Raw genomic sequence first — 23,025 nt, 5'->3', positions numbered from 1 at the left:
CAGAGGAACACACGTGCTTTCAATTGTTTGGTTTGCTAATGGACTATTTGCCACTCCACCTAACAATTGCCCCATTTTCTCGATGTGTTTGCCACTTTTCCCTTTGCTTCCTCTTCTGGAGCTCAGCCTGCTGGCAGACACACGAGCTGGAGAGGAGAAAAATGGCAAATCAGACCTTAGGAATTTGAACATTGTTTATGTTTTCATTTTTTGCCAAGGGTTACTGCTTTACGAGCTTCCTTGGAATCAGCCATGTGTCCATCTGCCTCCCAGCCCTGAGTCTCACCTCATCCCTGCACCCCGAGTCCTGCCACTGCCCCACGCTCCAGGGATGCCAGATACCACACAGGTAAAACTACCCAAGAACCACCTGCTCAGCTGCTCTGGGGTTCTTCTTTTGCCTTCACTGAGGAAGAATCAGACCTGTGATCGGCCAGTCTCAACATGATTAGTGCAATAGGCTTACGGGATTTTCTTTTCCTTGTATTAAATGAAATAGAGTTCTTACTGTACACCCTTAGGTAAGTGTCACACAAGGGAGAACAAGTCAAAAAAGTCAGTATTTTTTTAAGCAGTGACAAAGTAGAGAGACTTCAGTAGAGAGACTTGAGCAAGTAACAATTACGTCTCTGAGGTACAAGAAGAAAGATGCTCATGAATTTCAGCAATAATAATAATAAAAATGCTACACTTACATATTTTTAAGCGTTCTTGGTAAAAAGTGGCAGTCACTTTTACAGGGTTCAGGTGTTCTATTTTAAAAAAATAAACACTTTTACATCAGAAGATAAAATACTATCATACCAAGTGCTAGTAGGTCTCAGACACTAGGCACCAGAGCTTCAACCTCAGACATCAGACATCATCACTGAAGTGATTTACACTTCTGTTTCCAGCTTTTTCTTAGAATTAAAAAAAAAAAAAAAAAAAAGGCAGAGAAATGTGGAAGTTTAAGACTTTCCAGCTGTTAAAGAAAGAGCAGAAAAGGCTTTTACACTTCATTGGGACACCCAGCTTGAACACGAAGGAGCTGCCTGAGCAGGAGCATAGCTTCAGAGACCAAAAGCCAGCTTGAAGTGCAGTGCCCGTGGTGCACGTTATCTCCAAAGCCACGGGCTGGCACTCGTGTCCAACACGGCCACCGGAGCCACGTGAGGTTCAGATCACTTGGAAGCAGCAGGTTTGGGAACACAGCAGCCCCACCCCGCAGAGAGCTGGTGTGGGGCTGAGCACAGCGGGGCAGTGCCAGGGCAGCACTGGGACAGCACTGGGATAGTACTGGGATAGCACTGGGATAGTACTGGGACAGTAACGGGACAGCACTGGGATAGTACTGGGATAGTACTGGGATAGTAACGGGACAGCACTGGGATAGTACGGGGACAGCACTGGGATAGCACTGGAATAGAACTGGGATAGTATTGGGATAGTACTGGGATAGCACTGGGACAGCACTGGGATAGCACTGGGACAGCACTGGGATAGTACTGGGATAGTACTGGGACAGTAACGGGACAGCACTGGGATAGTACTGGGATAGTAACGGGACAGCACTGGGATAGTACTGGGACAGTACTGGGATAGTACTGGGATAGCACTGGGATAGTACTGGGACAGTAACGGGACAGCACTGGGATAGTACGGGGACAGCACTGGGATAGCACTGGAATAGCACTGGGATAGTATTGGGATAGTACTGGGATAGCACTGGGATAGTACTGGGACGGCACTGGGACAGCACTGGGATAGCACTGGGACAGCACTGGGATAGCACTGGGACACTAACGGGACAGCACTGGGATGGCACTGGGACAGCACTGGGATAGCACTGGGATAGTATTGGGACAGCACTGGGACAGCACTGGGACACTAACGGGACAGCACTGGGACAGCACTGGGACACTAACGGGACAGCACTGGGACACTAACGGGACAGCACTGGGACAGCACTGGGACAGCACTGGGACTGCACTGGGACAGCACTGGGACAGCACTGGGACAGCACTGGGACAGCACTGGGATAGCACTGGGACAGCACTGGGACAGCACTGGGATAGTATTGGGACAGCACTGGGACAGCACTGGGACAGCACTGGGACACTAACGGGACAGCACTGGGACAGCACTGGGACAGCACTGGGATAGCACTGGGATAGCACTGGGACAGCACTGGGATAGCACTGGGATAGCACTGGGATAGCACTGGGACAGCACTGGGATAGCACTGGGATAGCACTGGGACACTAACGGGACAGCACTGGGACAGCACTGGGACAGCACTGGGACACTAACGGGACAGCACTGGGACACTAACGGGACAGCACTGGGACAGCACTGGGACTGCACTGGGATAGCACTGGGACAGCACTGGGATAGCACTGGGATAGCACTGGGACAGCACTGGGACAGCACTGGGACAGCACTGGGACACTAACGGGACAGCACTGGGACAGCACTGGGACACTAACGGGACAGCACTGGGACAGCACTGGGACAGCACTGGGACAGCACTGGGACACTAACGGGACAGCACTGGGACAGCACTGGGACAGCACTGGGACAGCACTGGGATAGCACTGGGATAGCACTGGGATAGCACTGGGATAGCACTGGGACACTAACGGGACAGCACTGGGACAGCACTGGGACAGCACTGGGATAGCCCTGGGACAGCACTGGGACAGCACTGGGATAGCACTGGGACAGCACTGGGACAGCACTGGGACAGCACTGGGACAGCACTGGGATAGCACTGGGACAGCACTGGGACAGCACTGGGACAGCCGAGCCCGCTGCCCCTCCTGCTGTGTGACACTTTCCCCAGCACAGGGCTGGCAGTGGCCGCGTGGCAGCCTGGCCGCAGTGACGGTGGCCTCGGCGCATCTGCAGCTCCCACAAGATTTGCATTTGACATCCATCTCCCCATTGTTCAGACATCTTTATCTCAGCTTTCAGGAAACGTGGATGACTCATCTATCGGAACATCTGACGAAGCTAACGTAATTTCAGAAACGAGTTCTACTTTGGCTTATTTTTCCAAGAAAAAGAAAGAAGAAAAAATGTTTCAAAATTATGGTAGAAATCAAATTTCTGTTGCAAACCAGCCTCCTGATTTAGGAACTCGAGATTATTTTTGCTGTAGACAGTCTAACAGGCTTTTAGGCATCCAAATTTAGGAAAAAAATCCTACGGCATTTAAACAAGGCAGAGCCAGAGCTGGAGCTGACTCAGCCGCTCCAGCGCATAATTTGAATACACTACATAATCATTCTTGGTTTAAAATTATCTTCCTAATATCTAAGGGCCAGATTATCCCACACACGTTCATCTTGATTCACGCGCTCCCCTAGGCCAGCCGCGCAGGTTTCATTAGCGCTAATTAGGCAGCAGGACGATAACATCTCGCTGGGGCTGTCCCAGCCCTGACCTCCTGCAGCACCTCAGAGGTCACAGCCACGGGCCTGGCTGCCTTTTGCTCCCCACGGTCCCCGTTACCTGCTCGCAGGTAAGGAGGAGCCGCCAGGTGCGCCCACAGGACGTGTTTGCAACCAGAGACGGTGTCCAGAGCCCAGTGCCACTGCTCCCACACAGCACAGGAGGGAACCTCGGGAGGCAGCACTGCTTTCCTTCTCTAGCCCTGCACAGAGTTTGTGCCTTCATTTCACAGGAGGGGGAAATACTAATTTTAAAAAAAAGCGCTTCACCCAAGCTGCAAGTTTCACTTCTGGCATCTATTTTTGCCTCCTCCCGGCAGGGCAGGGCCATGGAGTTTGGCTGCGGCGGCTGCGCGCTCGGTCGCTCTGTCCCTGCGCCCGCAGAGGACACCTGGGCCAGGGCCAGAGCCGAAGGGCACTGCCACCACACAGGGTCCCCTCCGAGGACCTGCTCCGCCTGTTTGTGCTCCAAACATAGCCGAGCACACGGGCCACCTCCAGCTCCGAGCAGTCCTGCCCAGCGGCTGCAGCTCTGCAGCACTCACACCTGCCTGACGTCAGCTGCACACAGCAGGCACTCCTAAGGCACACCAGGTCTTGGAGTGGCACGTCACAGCATCACACAGCGGGCTGGGCTGGAAGGGACCTCAAAGGTCACCTCATTTCAACTCATACTGCCAAGATGCAGGAGTTTGGAGAGAAAAATTCAGTGACTAAGTATCTGTCTTATGCTCAAGAGATAATGCAAGAATAGCTGTATAATTAATACTAATATTATATACATTAATAAGAAATCAAATATTTTAACATTAAGGTCAATTTTTCAGCGTGCTGCTATTTTAGTAAAGAACAAGGACATTACATATTGAGTTACTGAAAAATTAAAAATTACTTTTGAATGTCCTAACCAAAAATCTTTTTTAATCTGTACTGAAGTATTGACTGACCTTATAAGGTCCAGAGAGAGCTGGTGCAGCATCTCCCTAAATTGCTTTTGCAGAACATTTAAGTTTGGGATATTGCAGCAAGGTAACTCAATGACTGGAGCTGGTTGAGCTCAGCACACACCAAAACCGACACAGAGCTGAAACAAAACCAAAACTGAGCAATGGCTTCAGCAACGGCGATTGGACTGGGAATTCCCCAAAGGGGGATATTCCATTTCCTGTTTCCCCAAGGTGTTCTGGTAGTGGTACAGCTGCTTCACTAACCACCCTGCCCAGGGGCTGGGGAGCCGCTGGCAGCCACAGGCTGGGATCCTGCCCCAGATCCCCGGGAGCTGCTCCAGCACACAGCAGCTCAGCCAGTGGCAAACCTTTCAGCATGAGCACAAGTAAACAGCTCTGGTCAGCAGTGTATTTTTAAACAGCAGATTCTTTCCCAGCTCCCAGCTCAGCCCCTGCGCTGACTCCACAGGGCAGCAGCACGCTCCTTTCCGAGGATCCGCAGCAACGCTGTAACGTTACCCACGGTTATCACCCACGGACCTTGCAGCGCTTGGCAAAGGTCAGCCTTAGTTCCTGCATTAAAAAAGGAAGCGAAGAGCCCTGCTGACAGCAGCAGAAGGGCCGGTCACGCTGCCGGGGCTGGGGAAACCAGGCCAGGCCAGTCCATCCCCTCTTACAGACACCAGCTCACGCTGCCGCCCGGCTCCTGTACCAGCAGCACCCCCGTCCAGCACTGAGATTTTAAGGCACTTCCACGACCACTGACATCGTGTCTGGGTCGCTCTAGCCGCTGGTTTCCAGCCTTTCGGCCAGATCCTCATGATGAGAAGCGCAAGGCCAGTGGGGTCAGGCCGCGGTGGCCAGACGCACGTTGCTGGGAAACCAACCCGGGGACACTGCGGGTGCTGCTGCACCAGCAAGCCCATGGTGGCAGTCACAGCCCCTCGCTCACAAACAGCTTAGAGGCTCTGGGGCCAGGCCTGTGCTGTGGCAGCACCGCCATCCCCACGGTGACACTGCGCAGCCACCGACGGCCACGCTGACACGCGGTGGCACCGCGTCCTCGTGATGACACCGCGGGGCTGGGACTCCCCACTGGCACTGGCAGCCCTGGCTCTGCTCCTACCTCCAGCACGTGCTTAATGCATAAAAACATCTTATTTCCACATTTTAAAATGAATACCCTGCATGCATTGTAATTGCTGTATTTTAAAATAAATTGAACAACAGAGAAACAAATCCTTTCAGTATCTGCAAGTGAAGCCATGGCTGGGGGTGAAGAGCACTGTAGAGCTTTACCCCGTCCCCTGACTGGAGACAAGACACACGGTGAAGCTCAGGGCGTTGAGGATTTACAGAGACCTGCTGTAAGCCACTCGCTGTCCCGCTCGCGCTGCGCCGGGCCGGCCGAGCCACGGCCTGCAGGAGCTGCTCCAGCTCCCTCCGAGCAGGGGCCTGCCAGCAGCCAGCTCTGCTTTCGGGGCCCAGGAGGAGAAAATCACACTGGAGAGAAAACTGACAGACAAACACATTTCTGCTTCCCAAGTTTTGATTTTTTTCATTACTCCGCTGGATTAATTCTGTACTGTTTGCGGTATGAGTATTTTACATGTTAGGCTACTTAAATTGTGAAAAACCAAGGGAAGGAGCTGGGACCTGCACATTTAACACCTATCACTGACACGGCAGCTACAGTGAAACAACAGCCCTATATTTACGGTGCCTGGCTGGGATGTGCCTCCTGAAAACCCTCTCTGCTCCTGCCATGCTTGCATGTCCAGAGGCACCTTGCCTTCTGTTAAGTGCTGTCCCTCCCTTAAGCAAGTGCACTTGGGAAAAAGACGGGATAACCACGCCAGTGCCAACCACAGAAAGGCAAGCAGGGCTCTCACAGACACCTGAATAACCCAGGGAGGAAAACACTCTTCTAAGGTTCACCATCAGCTGTCCAGAGACACCAGCAACCTGCTGGTAGTTATGAGATGGAAACAAATCCTCATATTGCTTACGTGGTTTGTGCTATTAAAAACAAAGAATCCTCACAGTGACTTTGCTGTTTCTACGTGAAGTGCCCTTTATTCCAGCTACAGGCAGGGAATAATTTGGAGGCAAAGAATGAGCCCCTGTAGCCATACTGGAGGATTTGAGCCCTGCCAGATGTATTTTCCCTTCGTTCCCTATATCCTTCCCCTTCCCCTGAGGAAAGCAGCAACACAAATCAACAAGCATCAATAAAATAAAAGCAGCAAAACACCCCACTGCTGGCAGCCAGCACTTGCTCCTGTTCGGCTGCAGGATTTCTCTGGCTACAACTGCTTCTTTCATTAACCATTTATCCTTGAAAATAATGTAATATTTACTCACTTTTAATGAGTCAAAGCAGGCGATTACACGTCCGTTTTCAACTTGGCAGCTTTTCGATGGGTGTGCAAATTTACATTCCGTGTCTGGTCGTGAGCAAGTCCCCCTTTGGAACTCCCTACACACTTCCAGCGTTAGCCATTTTGTGTCCCGGATCGGTGTGACGCTAACAGCCATCTTTAGATTTTACAGGTAGTTAAAATTTCCAATAAAAATGGGCACACGAGTAGCTGAACTGATAAACTGGAAATTATGGAAGCGCCACCTCCAGAACACTTTTTTTTTTTTTTTTTTTCCCCCCGCTCCCTATTTCAAAATAAGTACGTGTAAAACCGGGTGGCTGCAATCTCGAGGAAGAGCTGTGTCACCAGAGTTCAGAGCGCGGCGCCGTTAGCGGGGCTCGGGGAAGGCCGGGGCCGGCAGCCAGGTGCGCCTGCGGGAGCGTGGCCGGGACTAGCCCCGAGCGCTCAGCATCCCGTCCTGAGTGCGGCCGCCGCAAGCATGGGACCGTGGCGGGCTCCGGCAGCGATTCCCGAGCGGCTCCCGGGGACGGCGGCTGGCAGGTGCCTCCGGGCAGCGGGCTCGCAGCGGGCTCTGCGGTGCAATCGGGATCGATTAGTTTGGCATAGACAGATGCAGCAGTTTAGAGCAACGACCGACACCGGGTTTGGGCTGGGGTTTTTCTCCTCCTCTCCTTGGCTTTCGGGCAGCAGAGCTCTGACCTTCGCGGCACACTTTAGTGCACAGTGCAGCGGCGGCGGGGGAGCAGCGCCGGACCCTCCTCCCGGCGGGCGCGGGGCTGGCAGCGGCGGAGCGCTGTCGTCGCAGTCTAGCTGGCAGCAAGCAAGGCAAAAGCAGCGGCTGCTCTAGAAGCGGTCCCAAGCAGCAGCGACGTCAGGAAAGGCACTTCTTAGTACCAACCTGTGGAGAGAAGAGACACGTTACGAGCGGGCGGCGCGGGCGCCCCGCGAGCCGCCGCCCCGCGCAGGGCACTCACGGCTGCGGGCGGCGGGGCCGCGTCCCCGCGCGGGGCCGGGCGGCGGCACCGCCGCGGGCCAATCGCGGCGAGCGTTGCAGCGACACTCCGGGCAGGGAGCCAATGGCGGGGGCCGTCTTATGAAAGGTCGCGCCTGTCAGACGCCGGCCGCGCCGCGCTGCCCCGAGCGCGCCCGCCGGGGGCCGCGCGTGCGGGCCCGGCGGTACCGGCGTGCGGGCCCGGCCGCGAACCGCACCGGCACCGGCACCGGCCCTCCCAGCGGCTCGGGCCCGGCGCCGCCGGACCGCCCGCCGCGGCTCCCCGGCGTGCGGAACGCGGCGGCTGAACGGCACCGGCACCGCCCCGTCGGCCCGGCCGGCCTGAGGACAGACCCGAGACACGCTGACCCCGGAGCGGCTCGGCCCCCGCGGCTCGGACACGGCCAGCGGCACCGGGGCCGCGCCGAGAGCCCGGGGGACGCCGGCCCTGCCCGCCGGGAGCGGCGCTCTGCCCTCGGCACCGCGCTGCGGGAGCGCCTCCGGCCACCGCCAACCCCGGCGGGCCGGAGGGCGAGCCCTGCCCGCGGAGGCCGAGGCGGGCTGCAGGGGCTTCCCTTCACGCCGCGACTCAGATGGCCAGCTCCGCCACAGAAGCCTGGTGCCACCTGCAAATACAAATCGCTATAATGAACCACAGCTCCTGTCCCCACCTGAGGATCGCAGTGCCCCGAGGACGGAGCAGAGGGGCCCTCGTGGCACTGCCTGGGACACACTGACAACACCAGCGACGGGATTCTGCCAGCACTGCAACCCCAGCAGCATCCTCCGCCTGCGCTGAGGGGTAGACTGTTCCCATCCCCGTCTTTCTAAAGATGCTGCTTCATCATGTTCCTATTTCCCACCGCCCTCCCATGCAGGTCACTGACACAGCCCCCAGAATCACACCCTGGGAAGCAATGCTCTCAGCGTGCGTGCAAACCAACAGATGAGGAAAAGCTACAGTCTTTTTCTAGGGACACAGTGATCAGAACGACCAACTCCAGGGGAAGGAAAACACACCTAACAGAGCTAACGAGATTACAACAGGCACCGTGCGTTCTTTGCCAGGACACTTGAAATCATGCCACGTTTTTAATCCCTGCTAGCAAGAGACAAACAACTACATAATTACTTGCAAGCACAGGTTAACAACTAAGTGTCTTTGTGGTAAACACAGATACTCATTTGCTTCAACTGCCTGAAACTCTGAAGTTCGGGATCATCCCACACCAGCAGTCACTGCTCCTCAGTGCTTGCGATATTGAATAATTAGGTCTTGAAAACTTGTTCTGTAACAAATGTCCAGGCAAGCCAGCTTGGTTCTTGCATTTGTGCCACGCTACCCAGCCGTGACAGATTAGCACCAAGAGATCTGAAAGCAGAGAATGTGCTGCTGGGTCCACCAGACCTCCAGAGCCTCGTGCGGGAATAGCAGCACTTTTGGAAGCCTAAACACATCTCCCAGCCTTCAGTCAAGGTGCACTGCAACTTGTCCTCTGCAGACAAGAGCTGGATCTGCGTCCTCCCACGCTGCACAAAATGACTCGTGTTATTTTGTTCGGAGCATCTGCTCCCTGTGAGAGCCTCAGGACAGGGTGCTGCCAATGCCAGCAGGAAGGGCTCTAACACAAAGCTGTGGAACAGCTCTAAGCAGGGTTTTCTCCTGTTCATCAGCTTGGTAACCAATCCATACCAAGCATTGATTTTTCCAAGCACCAAGAAGAGTTAGAGCAGTAAATTGATGTATTTTATATGCTAAAGCCAATGCAAGTTAAAGGCCACTGTTTCCAAAGAAGGTATTTCACTCTCATTACACGAGTAGTCACCCCTAACAAGAAATGAAAGAGAGCATGAAGGCAGCACCCAAAATGAAAACAGATGAAAACTAGCTTTTGTGCTCTCATGTACTGACAGGAGAAACATTCCTGGTAAGACTCCCCAAACTGTGTTTTACTCCCAAGTTTGTAATAAGTTTTGTTAGGATTTGGACAATCACCCACTTGGAGAGAAATCCTGCTCCTGCTGAGGTCAGTGACACACTTGTGACTGCACTAACTGAGCCTGAATTCCACCCTTCCTTCTTCAGCCTGCCAGCCACAAAAAGAAAAGCATTACTCCAAGGAGCTGTTGCCTCAAAGGTAAATCTTCGGAACACAAAGAAATACTAGATGTATATTTTGTATGAACAGTTACTTGAAGAAAAAGTGTTTTGTCATAGTTTGTTGTCTACCTGAACACAGCCAGAAATGTCAGCTTTAAAAATAGCCTTTGAGCGAAATAAAGCCTGACAATCATTCCAGAGGTTTATCTTCAATATTCCCACTAAAAAAAGGAAGATGTTAGCACAGAATCACCTGTTTATCTGCATAAATTATTTTCACATCACTTGGAAATTCTCTTGTGATACTCACTCAGTCACTAAGGAGTCCCCAGTGTCACCTGCTAGAAGATACACTGTCTGCAAAAGCCAGCTGATACGACTGCAACAAATCCAGAGGGAGAACCATAGGGACAGGACAGGAAAAGGATTGAACTTCTTATTTTTCATTGAAATTAAAACTGATTTAGGGGTTGACGGTTTCTAGACCCCACCTAGCAGAGCAGTCAGTACTAAAGACTCTTGTGATCCACAGGTGGATTTTAAAGCTCACCTTTTGAAATTTGGAAGCATTTGCCACTTGTCTTGAGAATATTGCAACATTGGTTTGGCTAAGGCAGAACCTTGCCTTCATTGAATATCAAGATATAAGGATTGAAAGCAAATTAAAAAGTGATTCTCAGAAGAGACAGAAGAGAGAAACAACACTGAGAAGTCATTCCTTAGGAGGGTAACAGAGATGACTTAGTTGTCTCCTGAGCTGGGTCAATGAAAATCATTAAGAAACAGCCTCACAAATCAATGGAAAGGTTATCTGGAAATGTCCAAGAAAGTGAATCTGACACAGAAGAGACTCCTGTTACTGCCCCTTATTGCTATAAAGAAATGTGCAGACAGATTAACAATGCATTTTCCCCCCTCATTACAGTCTTTGACACAAAAATAAGGCAACTCCCTGCACTGAGAATCACTCCCAAAGAGGCATTGTTTTCACATTCCTGTACCTGGCTTTGCTGGACATCCCTGTTCATCTCAATTCACACACGTCTCTCAAAGAAAGATGTAGAAAGCTGGGCAGGCAAGAAGCCCAACACTGAAGGAGAAGATGGCAGGGAAGAATGCTATTTTTATGCTTAGAGAAAGTGGAAGCTGAAAACACCAGTCTCAGTGACATGAGAACAGTCGGCAAGAACAGATAATTACACAACGTGAATTCATCCTCATGACAATGACTCTAATGAGATAGGAAATGGAATAAAATCAATATTCTATTTACACTGACAGGGCAGTCTCAAAGCCTGAAATTGCCAAATGGCTGTCTTTTAAATCAAGGAACACAAAATTACTGACTCCTTACAGTATTTTCAAAACACCTCTGCCAAACTCAAAGTTTACCAATGACATATCTCAATATTAAATTTGGAAGAGATACAGCAATTACTCCATGGCACAATTGAGGGATATAATTATAGCACTGTCACAAAATTAAGCTGAAACAATGAGCTAATTAACATCTTGTCACATAACAGTATAGGACTGGATAAAGGAAAATATTCTTTAGTAAACTACAGCTGAAGATCCCAATTGTCTCACACTCTGGGCTGCTCCCATAGGACAGCACAGAAAAGCAAGATGATTCCTCTTACAATTTTGTACCTTTGTGTATTTCAGGAAAAAATGGGAGTGCAAAGGCAGGAGCAGAGAGCAGCCAGCTCTAGAGCAGGGTCTGTAGCCTGGGCTGGATTTCACAGCTCCCCAGCCCAGCAACCTGGTAAAACTGCAAGCACATGTTAGCTTTGAACTACTAAGTGCCACACCAGATTAGTAAAAAACTGCCAACACTGCTTCTATGACGCAGATATTTTGCATGACATACATAGTTTTAGTACTACTACTACTACTACTACTAGTGTTTTAAAGGTTTTTTTCTGTACTGTTTTAGCTCTGACAGACTTTCCTGGTGCAACCTCCCACTGACTTCAGTGGCTCCTCCAGCACATCCCCATCAGATGTAGTTTAATCTTGAGTCTATTTCACAGTTTCTGAAACTGTTTTAGCAGAACCACCTAACTGTGACATTCCATCTGAATTTAACACACCCAAGTGTACTCGGTTCATGAAAACTTGATAAATAATGAAAAAAGAGGCAACATGTTGTACACTACGTGCCCCAACCACGTGCAGAAATCAGGTATTGCCCCAGGATTTCCATCCCTAATCAAACTGCAAACCAATTCCCACCAGCAGCACTGACGTACAAATCCCACAGCTCAATCCTCTCTTACTTTAGATTACAGTAATGCTATTTTCAAGTCAGAAAGCTACACTGCAAATTCCATAAACCCTCTTTCCTTTAAGGAGCAGACAGTTACGGATTAACTGCTCTTGCTGTAATTTTAGAAATATTAAAGTCAAGAAACATGCCTGTTGATTTTTTTTTTTTTAATAACCTGGGCTATATATCAATCTCTGTTACAAAATTTGAGACTTCAGGGACACGCGGGATTCACAGTTTGACAGCATTAGCTGGATGTGTATTTATGAGCAAGAGCAGGCACGGGCCAGGTCCTGTCTCTGGACGAGGACGTGGCACACAAGCTGTTATTCTGTTCTTGCAACTTTAAGTCAGGGACACAAAATGGGCAAGGACTACTCTGCCTTTAATCCACTTTTCATCAATTTCTGTATTACAAAGCATTTACATATCCATCCCCACCTACCACTGAAGTCACAAATACTGTTTCTGGTAATAAAATCATATTCACACTCTAATTCCTTTGCCATAACATGTACACAATGTATTTTAGAAATGGGAAGTTCTGTATTATCCTGGCACAGGGGAATTCCAACCATCATAGAAGTGACATTGCCCAAGCAAGCCTAAAAAGAAGTTGTTTATCTTTAAAAATAAAAGTAATCTAGTGATTTAAGTTAAAATTCCATGAAATAACAAACTGAATTGAAAAAAACAAAACCTGCTTTATTAAAATCAGTTTTATTTTCTTGTTCTAATAGTAATTTTAAACATGTTGTTTCTACACAAAGGCTTTTGAGAGGGCATAATAAATCAACTATGCACCCTTCCAAAAGCTACAAGCTATTTATTAATCCGACTCTTGCACGTTTTGTTTGATTAACTGCAAATGTAAACAAGCCAAGCAAGGCAGGAGAGCAGCAGGATGACCACGGCAGCGGGGTCAGCCCAGGAGGAGGCCCCCAACCCTGGCGTCTCCCCGGGGCAGCACGGGGTGCGTGAACAGACACTGCACCTGTAAAACCTTCCTGCTCTGCAGCCTGCAGGGACTCCCGCTCACTATCGCGCCTGTCTCGGTGGCTGCTGGGTGCTGTCCTCAAGAACAGCCGCGTGGCAAACCCCAGGATGAGTCCCAGAGCCCAGATTCGGAGCTGGCAGGCACCTGCAGCAGCAGCAAAGAGGCAAAAAACTGTCCCACAGCTGCACATGTGCGTATGGATTTATATACAACACGATGATTAGCATCACCCGTAAGAAGAATCCCTACAGAAAAAAAAAGCCACGTCCATGACTCAGCAAGGGAAGGAACCGCTTCCCTCTGACACCAAATTCAGCTGATGCTGATGGTTTCAGGAGGAGCTCTCACTGGTGAGAGGTGCAGCACACACCAACCCCAGCTTCCCACGGCTCTGATGCCTGAACACCTCCAGTACTGCAAGGGAAAACAGAGCAGCACCTCAGTACTGCTCAGGCTTCCACTTACAAACTGGTTTCCACTCCCCTTCCTAATGCAGCTGCCACGTGGCCCTGGTGCAAAGGGTGGCTTTTCCTTCCCCACAGACAGCTGGATGAAGCAGTGGGGAAAAGGAGTCCTGAGGGACCACTGCAGACAGCACCTGATGGGTCAGGACATACACATGGTCACTAAGCATTATTAATTTATTAATAGTACCACTTCCTCCAGACAATAAGCTCCCCCCCTTGGCCTCACTAACTCATCCCTGGCTGGGCCTCCCCTCCCACATCAAAAACTCCAGATTTCAAAGTTCTTGCCCGTTCACATGACAACCACTTTGTTAGGACAATAATTTCAAGTCAAGTGTCTGGATGCAGCCACCACATCCCTGCACACATCAAATTAACTAGCAAGATTAAATCTGAACCTAATTACCAGGAATAGAACAGGCCCTTCATGTCACCTGCTCCACACTGGCGTGTGGTCCTGCTCCTGGTGACAATGCCAGCAGCTCTCCTGGCCCTGAGGACACCTGGAGCACAGTGGGGCACGATTCCATGGGGGACACCTTGCTGCTCTCTGCCTGCTGCAGAACAGGCACAGTCCCAGCCAGGCCCATCGGAGTTAGGGCAATCATGGATTGCCTCATCTCGCATCTGACTTGAGAGCAAGCGAAAAGGGACGTGAGCGCAGCTCACGAGGAACGCGTTACGCCGAGTTCTGCTTGCAGCAGCTCTTAGAACTGGTCACTTCAGCTCAGCCATGGCGAGCTATGGCAATGCAGGGACAATCACACGCTTCTCCCCAGGGACCAGAAAATTACCTGGGAATGAGGGACAGCAGAGTATCTCCGTTTGGACCGAAGGAGTGCTGCAGAAGCAGCAAACCAGCGCCCTGGCTCTGCAGCATGGCCATGCAGTGCCAGGCACAGCCCCCCCAGGAAGGAGCAGGAGTCCCACACCTCTGAAACCACGGCAGCATCACCGAGTGGCAGCACTGCCATGCTGGGGACACCTGGAGCAGGGAGGCACTGCCAGCTCAGTGCGATGACAACACTGCCCGACTCGGTCACCAACATGAATCACGGCAAGGACAGTCCTGGAAAACACTCCAGCATCTGCTGTGAGACAGGAGACACAGCCGACTGCATTTGCATTCACAGCTGTCTGTTCCTCAGGGAATCTCAGATCCAAAATAGAGCACTTGCGGTGCTTTGATTCATTCTGGCCTTACATTTAATTTATGTTTATAATCACATCCTTCCAGGATAAGAGAAACTTGTACAACATCTCAGAAAATACAATGAATCTATATAATTTAATTAGTTACGTAAGAATCTAAACCACAGAGAATGGGATTTTTAGTTCTTTCTGCCCTGCCACCACCTGAGGTAACAGAGATGACTGTTATACCCTAAATATAAAATGATTTTTCCATACACAGCAAAACTAAACCAGTTTAGGAGACACTTTCCTTGAATTAATAGAGATCCTTACATATACAGTGCTGAGCAGCACAGAAACACTAACTGATGTGATCAATTTTGGATCCTGACCAATCTCACGCAAACTAAACAGATACATGCATCTTCAGATATCAAGCAACAGCTCCAAATTAGTCACTGGTATTAAAAAGAAGTAATAAAAAATGCATGACTTTTATTTTAGGAAATAAGTGGAAAATATCTTGGAGACAAATTTTTAATCAGTATTTGCTTTAGTATATTGTTACGCTTGTTCATTTTGAATTATGACACGTACACAGCTAACAACAACCGTGAGAAACAAGGCTGTAGGAGCCCCTGTTCAGAACAGCCTCTCTGCACTCACCCTCAGCCAGCAGAGCTCCCACCACACAGGGACAAGTCACAAAGGGGCTCCTGAGCTGGGCTGGCTCCTGCTCGGCACAGCAGTGGTGCCACTGCCACTGTCCCCCAGGACTTCTCACAGGAATACTCAATCCTCTGCTTGGGCTCTCCTCCGTGTGTCCCCTTTCCCATTAACATAGCAAGCTACCCACGTTAAATGCAATGAAGGAATTCTGGAAAGATCTCAAAAGATCACTGTTTCCCTTGTATTTTCCTTCCTACCTCTAAAAGCCATTTTAAAACACCAAGAATGAAAGTTTAGATTTCTACTCTTACACAAAAAAAAAAACAGAAATGGGGATATTGGAAAACAGAAACAGGGATATTTGGAAAACAGCTTCTGAAATAACATACGAAAACCTAGCTTTTATAAAAATGGTGATTAAAGGCAGAAGCTGTAGAATGCTCAGAAGTTGTAGAAAACAAACCAAATCCAAAGCAATAACTTTGTCAGTAACACAGAAAAATTAGTCAAAGAAGTTCAAATGCTTGTATTTCTGTTCCACCATTAGCTGTATTTAATTAGAAGAATTGAACAGAGCTGTGTCTACTTTTCACAATAAAAATCACATCATTAAAGATTTATTTATTGAATATATTTGCACATAAATACAGAAGCTCAAAAAAACCTTGATAAGCAGCAAACAAGATATTTGCCCAGGGACTTCCTTCCCAGCAGCCTGCAAAGCTCTAGCACCACAGCAAGCGCCCACACTCCCAAAACAACATTTTTAACTGCTACACATCAAAAAGCTGAAAAATACATAATTACATTATCAGGATCATGAACTCACTACCTTTGATTTTTCACTGCTTGAAAGAAGGCTCAAAGTCCACTCAAGTTGTGCCTACGTTTGGAGCATGGAAGGATTCCCATATAAAATTACAGGTAAAGAGTACCAGACTTCACTGAAAACCAGAGGTGGCCATACAAAGTCAAGAATGCTGCCCAGGCACCAATAAACTCTTCCACACACTGGAATCAAGATTTTTGTTCGGACTTATTCGGATTTTATTCCAGGCTTTGGAGAGTCACGGAAGAAAAAAGGGAGCGTTCATTCCTCCCCAGAAAGCCCTGCCGTGTTTATCAGCGAGCGCAGCTGACGGCACCTTCCTTCCCCGGGAGCCGGCGGCACAGGCAGCGCTGAAACACCGGCGAGCGCGGCCCTGGGGAGCGGCGAGGAAGAGGAAGGGCGGGTGGCCCTGCGCAGCACCCTTTATATGGCCAATCCAGGCCTGCTGCTGTGCCTGCAGCTTTGGCAGCCTGCTCGGAAAGCCTGACACACGTGCCTGGAGCAGCGCGCTCCGCTGCCCGGGGAGCGCGGGGTTCCAGGGCTCCACACCTCGGGTACGGCCAGAGCCACCTGACACGGCACATCCACGTGCTCCCACAGCAGTGTACTCACACTTAAAGCAAAAGCTTATCTCCTCGAGCGCCGGGTACTGTCACTGCAGTGCAGATAACGCCACTGCAGCGCCACGGCTCCAGCGGCCTCGGGAGCTGGAGGGCTCCCCTCCGCCGGGGCTCCGGCTGCCCGCAGCCCGCAGCCCATCCGTGCCGGACCGCCGGGGCTCCGGCTGCCCGCAGCCCATCCGTGCCGGACCGCCGGGGCTCCGGCTGCCCGCAGCCCATCCGTGCCGGACCGCCGGGGCTCCGGCTGCCCGCAGCCCATCCCTGCCGGACCGCCGGGGCTCCGGCTGCCCGCAGCCCATCCCTGCCGGACCGCCGGGGCTCCGGCTGCCCGCAGCCCATCCCTGCCGGACCGCCGGGGCTCCGGCTGCCCGCAGCCCATCCCTGCCGGACCGCCGGGGCAGCCCGGCTCACACACCGCACACGCGGCAGCGCCCAGGGCCTGCAGCACCGAGCTGGGCAGCTCTGACTGCTCTCCCTTTTTTAGAAGGAAAACATTCCAATTAACTTCTCTGGAAGCAGGATTGGGCCCAGAGCCCAAAAATGCTCTGGGTTCCCAAGTCCTTACTCACTGCTCGCAGTTGGACTCGCTGGCACAGGAGACAGCAAGGCAGCAGGAATGCGGGGAGCTGCTGCGGGAGGATTTGGGAGCCCGGGGCCCAGCCCTGCTCCTCCAGCCTCCAAGCCCCGCCAGGGCTCGGTACGTGCTGCAGTAAATGCCAGCCATGCACGGTACAAACGCTGCCCTCACCCTCCCGGGCCATCCGGAGGGGAAATGCAGATGCCATCAGCCGCCTCCTGTGCAGGCTCTGCAGGCAGACCTGAACCCACAGCCACCCAAGTCAGGACACGCTATTTATAATGCTTTCAACATTTCACTTTTCTCTGCAAATAATACCTGCTCCAAGTTCAAGTCCAAGGCATATTTTGCCTTGCCAGATGATCTGCGACCGTCTCATGACTTATTACATTGTTATCGCTGCTAAGCTGAGCAAACAGGGCTGCTAAGTCTATTAATCTTCTGAAACACGAAGTCTGAAACTGCAGAAACAAAACATCTCACTACAAGATACATAAAATGTGCTATAGAGAGATAAGGGGGGAATTCAGTGCACGCTCTGCTAAGTTTTTTCACTGCCACTGCAAGCAAGACTGACGCACTTTTGCAGGAGCCGACTCTGGATGTAACACCAACAAGTTACATAAGGGAAAAGAAATTCCTTTTACAAGAGCAGCCTGCCCCAGGGCGGACAGCGAGGTACACTTCCCACAGGAAAACCTGGACACTCCGCAGGCACTGGAACTGCCACCTGTACATTCCCAAGAAGGACTGATAAAAGGAGCCCAGCCCAGGCAGGCTAACCAGGCGGGCTGTGCAGGAGCTCTGCTCCAAACACCAAACGACTGCACGTATTTCAACCTATCTAGTACTTGCTGCTTTTTTTTTTTTTTTTTTCCTGTGGAAATTCACTTCATTCAGCTACGCATATACACCTTGCATATTTATGTACCAAAATATTTTTCTGAGAAAACCAGTATTTGGCCTATTTGCCCAAAGCAAAGGTCTCAGAGCACACAGGAGTCACACATTTTACCCCAGTGCTCAGATCAGGGCAGCTCCAGGGGGCAGGGAGGCTGTGGAAGGACAGACAAACCCAAGCTGAGCTGGCCCATTCCCCAGGCTGGGCTAATGCTGGTCATGCACTTGCCTTATGGGAATTATAATCTGGCCACACAAAACTCAGGCCCAGCTGCATTTCCCTCAGGCCTGGCTGCCTCAGTTTCCCTGTACAACCTGTACAGTCAAATAAAAATGAACTCAAACTGCAGGATTTTGCACCCTTGTGACAGAAGTGCTGTCACTTTACACACTGCTGCTGGTCTTACTAATTTGTACCAACAGCAATTTTACCTCCAAAATTTCAAGCTTAATCAAGTTGAATTGTGAGAACTCGAGTCAGATTTTACTGAGGATAGATTATACCTATTGCAAACATTTTTTTCTTCCCAGCTACTTAAAATAAAGATATTTTGGATAAAAATATTCTTCTAAACAATTACATGCACATAATCTGAAACATGAACTATTTCACAGGGTAGATGTTGACAGAAAGTGGACATTAAAAAAAAAAATAATTGACCCCTTAGGAAAAGCAATTCTTCTGATAGTGGGATTTCACCCTGAGGTCAGCACACATCAAACTGCCCAATGGGCACAGGAAACCTCGTATCTGTCAGCCTGCCCCAGCTCAGGGTGCTGCTGTCGCTCTCCTGCTGTTGCCTCTGAAACTATTGAAGAGACTTCAGAGCATCTTCAGAACAGCAGGACCTGGTGCTGGTTTTGAATGCACAGATCAGGGCAAGCCAACATTTGTCTCTGGCTTTTTACTCTGAGCAAAGTACTGACAAGGACATTCCCCCTGCACAGACTGCTGAAGGGAGAGTGGGCCCCAGCATCCTCACAGGTACCACACAAAGCCTTCACCTTGCACCTCAGTACATTAACTGTGTTTTCTCATCTTAGGATGCACTGAAGTTTCATCACAACTACAACACGGTTTTAATAGTCCCTTCTCTTTCCTTGTTAACTGCTGGGAACTCTCTTTGACACTAATGGAATTGCAATTGCACATATTCACAGCAGAGCAGGCTCCAAATGTCACCAAGGACAACACTCAAACATATTTACATGTTTATTCTTTTGGTAAATAACTATGGGGTAGGAGGAAAGAAATGTTGTTTACTTTGCTGCATAACTTGGGAAACTAAGTTTACAGTATATAATTGTTCATAAAATTAAATTTAAAAATAATAACCATAGGCAACTGCTCTAATCCTTAAGGCACACCAACAGTGGAGACCACAAGTCATGCAAGGGAAAGGAGAGCCCCCTGTGTAGGGCTGGGCACAGCAGGACACACTGAAGTGCAGGAATTCCCAGGGAAGCAATTGAACTCTGCCAGATCCTCCCTTTCCCTTCCCTCAGGGCAGGAGTAGTAGCAGGAATTTGCTGATAAACTCATAGTTGCAAAAATCATCCTTGGCATGAACATAAATCATAAGGAATGGGAACAGAACTTTCCCTGCAGTTTTACCTTAAGGAGCTGGCCTTAGCTGGCCTGTTTACAGCATTCCCATTGAAAATATGCCTAAGGAAAACACCCATTAAGCCTTTGAAAGTAACGGAGTTACCACAAGGCCTTTTACAACCCAACACGCATTTCCTCAGTGTCAGAAAATGATGTCTGCAGATTATCCACCAGTTCCTGAGCAGGAATCATCCACTATTTAGGAATCAAGAGGTGCTGAGGCTCATCCCCCAAATTACAAGCATCCCTGTGTCACTACCACCTCCCCACAGATGCTGAAGCAGCAGAATAAAACAAGTACTCAAAGGAAATAAAAACGGAGAGGGAAGCCTATGATTTAATCTGAGCTGGCCATTAGATCTTCATCTACACCACACGTGTAAGAACCTTCCTGTGGCCACAGAAACCCCCCTGGACAGTGAGAGTGAAACCATGTGGATTTACAGCCTGTCTGCTCTGGGCAGCCGGAGCCCGGCCCTGCAGGGCAGCACCCTCCCAACGGGCAGGGCGTGCTCCAGCTGTTTGCTGGCACCCATCACCATCTCCTGGACGTCACCCTTACACTCCAGGCTTCCAGCACAGGCGGCTCCGAGGACAGGGAAGTCAGAGCAGCACCTGATGCGGGGATGCAGCAGGACAGGGCTGGGGCATCGACCAAGGCCACACCATGGGGCGTTCACCTGCCCTCCACAGACCCCTCAGAGGAGAGCCTGCAGGAGCGCACTGCAGATTTTCCTAGGCAGGGGAACCAGGCTGGAGGCAGCTGTGGGATACACCTGAACGGGCCATTACCCATGCCTGCTTTCAGCCCAGAGCAGAGAGACTCCCAGCACCTCTGGTTCCTGCAGTGGCACATCCCAACCTTCCGCATGCAGCAGTCCTGTCACCATTGCAGCGAGCATGGGGTTACCAAGCCTTTCATTTCTTCCTCTTTTATCTACTTTACATTATCATAATACTGTTCTGTGCCAGTGGGCCTGCCCAGTGTCAGTGTCACATGCAGCCAGCCCGAGGGAAGCCTGCAACCTCTCCTCAGCTCTCACCCCAAACTTCCCCTGCAGCAACAAGTGCCATCGGTTAATTACTCATTAGGCAAATAATTTCCTAGTCACTTTGGGATATGTTGTCGTTTCATTAGAACCCCTTCTCCGTAGTGCCAAAAAAAGATATATCCAGTTAAGTTATTCACCATTACTATCCATTAGTTCCATCTCTCTTTCCCGTTACATCCCTTCCCTGCTCTCCTGCACTTCATTATCTCTGTCACCCGTGTCCAGCTTCTCTGGGGCATATATTCCCCACCTCAAAAAAAAAAAATCACCGAAAGAAACTATTTCTTTCCTCTAAACCAAGCAATCAGATATTTTTCCAAGACAACCATTTTACACAAACATCCCTGCATTTTTCTCTTCCACTATACCAACGTCTTTACAAACTGACTTGTTTGCACCTGCAAAACCGAAGTTCTGAATTCAAGAACTTTCTCCAAAAAGGAAACAAAAAGCTCTCTTTCCGTCACGCTACCGCGGCAGCTGCCGGGGCCAGGCCGTGCGGTGAGAGCCGCCGAGCGCTGCGCCCGGGGTCCCGCCCGCCTCCGACACCGCCCGGCGGCACCGGCCCCGCGGGCACCCAGCGCCCGGCCCGGGCGGCGCGGAGCGGGCCCGGCTGCCCCGAGCCGCGGCCGAGCCCCGGCCCGGCGCTGCCGAGCGCGGCGGAACCGCGGCTCGCCCCGCGGCCGGGCGGCTCCGGGCCCGGCGAGGGGAGCCCCGCGCCGGGCGCTGCCGAGGGGAACGCGCGGGCGGCGGGGCCGCGCCCCGGCCCCTGGCGGAGGACGCTCGCTGTGCCCGGCCCGCCGAGCGCAGCGCCGCTCCCCGCCTTCCCCGCGGAGCCCGGCGAGCCCCCCCCCCGCTTCCCCGGGAGCCGCCCCGGCAGGGCCGCCGCCCGCCTCCCCCCGCCGCCGGGCCCGGGCCTCGCCGCCGCACTCACCCCGGGCCTGCCGGCGGGGCCCTGCCGGCGCGGCCCGCCCGGCTCAGCGGCTCATGCTGACGGCGCCGCCGGCGGAGGCAGCGGCGGCCCGGGCTCCCCGCGCCAGCCCCGGGCCCGCTTCCGCCGCCGCCCCCGCCCCGCCCGGAAGCGCCACCCGGCCCCGGCCCCGCCGGCAGCCCCGGGCCCGCGGGGAGCCCGGCCCGGCCCCGGCCCCGGCCCGGCCGCGCTCACCTAATCCCGGTGCGGCCTCCGCGCTCCGGGCACCGCGGGAGCGAGGGGAAGGCGCGGAGCGGGGCGGCGGCGCGGCGGGCTGCCCTCCCCCGGGGCCGCCCTCCCTCATCCTCCCCGCGGCGGAGCGGCCGGCGCCTCATGAGTCACCGAGCCGGGCCCGCACACGTGCCCGGCCCCGCCGCCTCCGGCCGGGGGAGGCACGGCAGGGGCGGCCCGGGGGCGGGCGGCGCTGCCCGCGGCCCGGCCGCGTCCGCAGGACGCCCAGCGCGATTGCTCCAGACCCCCCCCAAAGCCCTTCCTGAGGACACGATCCTCTAAAGATCTGCTTCCCAAAGCAGGCAGCAGGACCCTGCTTTCCTCCCGGTTCCCGCTCTTCCTTCGTCTGAGCTAGAGGAGCCGTTGCAGGGCGGTTGGTTCTGCCGGCCGCAGCGGGGGCTGGCACGGCTCCCCCGGCACCCACCATCAGCGGCTGCACCGCTGCCTGGCCCGCAGGCCCACCGCCGAGGCAGCAGGTCGGCTCTGCCCCCGGCACAGGGCAGGTGTCGGTCCTGCCGTGCGGGTGACACCGACAGCAGAGCGCACAAAAGGAGACGCAATGGTCTAGATTAGCCAGAGGTGTATCAGTGTCCCCTGCCAGGAGACGCGCACAGGGTCATGTGCAAAGGGCTCATCGAACCACTGTGGTGCTAACCACGGTTTAGGAAAGGCAAACAAACTGAAAAGAGACAAGGAAAGAGACAAAGAGTTTATCTCCGGTGTCACGTACTGTTAAACGTCTTTTAACACAGACACCTAAGGAGATGGTTATGTTTTGTGAGACGAAGTAGTGACAAATAATTCCTCACTTGACTTTGGGAGACAGATTTTGTTACCTGGT

General features: G+C 52.0%; 1 protein-coding gene across 15 annotated transcripts in view; it reads right to left on the bottom strand.

Moving 5' to 3' along the window:
• Window positions 1-22,274, bottom strand: part of MBNL1 (muscleblind like splicing regulator 1) — a 63,529-nt gene extending 41,255 nt beyond the window's left edge. For 5 of the 15 annotated variants that reach the window (XM_053951588.1, XM_053951590.1, XM_053951594.1 and 2 more), the window contains exon 1: window positions 6,746-7,723. In XM_053951588.1, coding sequence (XP_053807563.1) covers window positions 6,746-6,919 — 174 coding nt within the window. In that variant the 5' untranslated portion in view covers window positions 6,920-7,723. Of the gene's footprint in view, window positions 1-6,745; window positions 7,725-22,148 lie in introns of those variants that run through there. The other 10 variants (XM_053951598.1, XM_053951599.1, XM_053951601.1 and 7 more) reach the window with 5 other exon arrangements.
• Between the last annotated feature and the right edge of the window lie 751 nt (window positions 22,275-23,025).

The sequence above is a fragment of the Vidua chalybeata genome, chromosome 10 (genome assembly GCF_026979565.1).
Source record: "Vidua chalybeata isolate OUT-0048 chromosome 10, bVidCha1 merged haplotype, whole genome shotgun sequence".
In the NCBI taxonomy this organism is placed as follows: domain Eukaryota; kingdom Metazoa; phylum Chordata; class Aves; order Passeriformes; family Viduidae; genus Vidua; species Vidua chalybeata.
This window is presented reverse-complemented; position numbering and strand designations above follow the sequence as displayed.